This window comes from Entamoeba dispar, genomic scaffold (assembly GCF_000209125.1).
Source record: "Entamoeba dispar SAW760 scf_1105229458573 genomic scaffold, whole genome shotgun sequence".
Lineage (NCBI taxonomy): Eukaryota > Evosea > Mastigamoebida > Endamoebidae > Entamoeba > Entamoeba dispar.
In genome coordinates, this window is record NW_001853260.1 from 1 (window position 1) to 1,192 (window position 1,192).

At 24.9% G+C, this 1,192-nt stretch overlaps 1 protein-coding gene across 1 annotated transcript; it reads left to right on the forward strand.

The window, feature by feature from the left end:
• EDI_262790 (uncharacterized protein) lies at positions 1–604 on the forward strand (the record flags this gene model as incomplete). The annotated part of the gene is made up of 1 exon (XM_001734756.1): positions 1–604. A coding segment is annotated over one exon (604 nt), but the record flags the coding sequence as incomplete, so codon positions are not given.
• Positions 605–1,192: the final 588 nt, after the last annotated feature.

A 1,192-nucleotide genomic window follows, 5' to 3' on the forward strand; every position in this document is an offset into this window, starting at 1 on the left:
TCACTTTTCAGAATATTTATTATTAAAAGAAATTACTCTACCATCAACAATTACATCAATAGGAAACAGTTGTTTCAGTGGATGTACTTCATTAACTAATATTAATTTACCATCATCATTAAGAGAATTAGGAGATTATTGTTTTGAATATTGTTCATCATTAACATCAATTATTATACCTACATCAGTTAGTAGAATAGGGAAATGGTGTTTTTATGAATGTCGTTCACTGATTAATGTTAATATTCCAACAACAATCAAAGAAATAGAAGATTGGTATTTTAGTGTATGTTTATCATTAACATCAATCACTATCCCTCAATCAGTCAGTAAAATAAAAGAGTGGTGTTTTTATGAATGTACTTCATTAATTAACACTAATATACCATCTACTGTCAAAGAAATAGGAAATAGTTGTTTCAATATTTGTGTTTCTTTAACATCAATTAATATCCCATCAACAATCAGTAAAATAGGAAATGAATGTTTATTTAAATGTATGTCATTAGTTGATATTGATATAGATACTGTACAATTCATCAGTGAAGATAGAATATTTATGAATGAACCAGTATTAGTTATATTGAAATACCAGAAAATTTAAAACTAATCAATAAAAGAGATTTTATAAAACAAGGTATTGATGAATTTATTATTCCACAATCAATTACTGAATTAGGAGATAATTGTTTTTATAAATGCAAAACATTAACATCTATTAATATACCTATAACAATTAATAAAATAGGAGATAATTGTTTTTATGAATGTACAACATCAATTACTATACCAACATCGATTAATAAAATAGGAGATAATTGTTTTAATAAATGTATATCGTTACAATCAATCACTATTCCAACATCAATTAGTAAAATACCTGATAGTTGTTTTGAATATTGTTCATTATTAACTGAGATTAATATACCAACATCAATCAGTGAAATAGGAAATTATTGTTTCATTGGATGTACTTCAATAACATCAATTATTATACCAACATCAATTAATAAATTACCTGATGGTTGTTTTAGTGGATGTATTTCTTTACCTTCAATAATTATACCATCTTCTATTAGTAAAATAGGAACTTGTTGTTTTATTGGGTGTGAATTACTAACATCAATTAATATACCTTCATCAGTTAGAACAATAGGTGATGGTTGTTTTAGTGGGTGTATTTCATTAACTA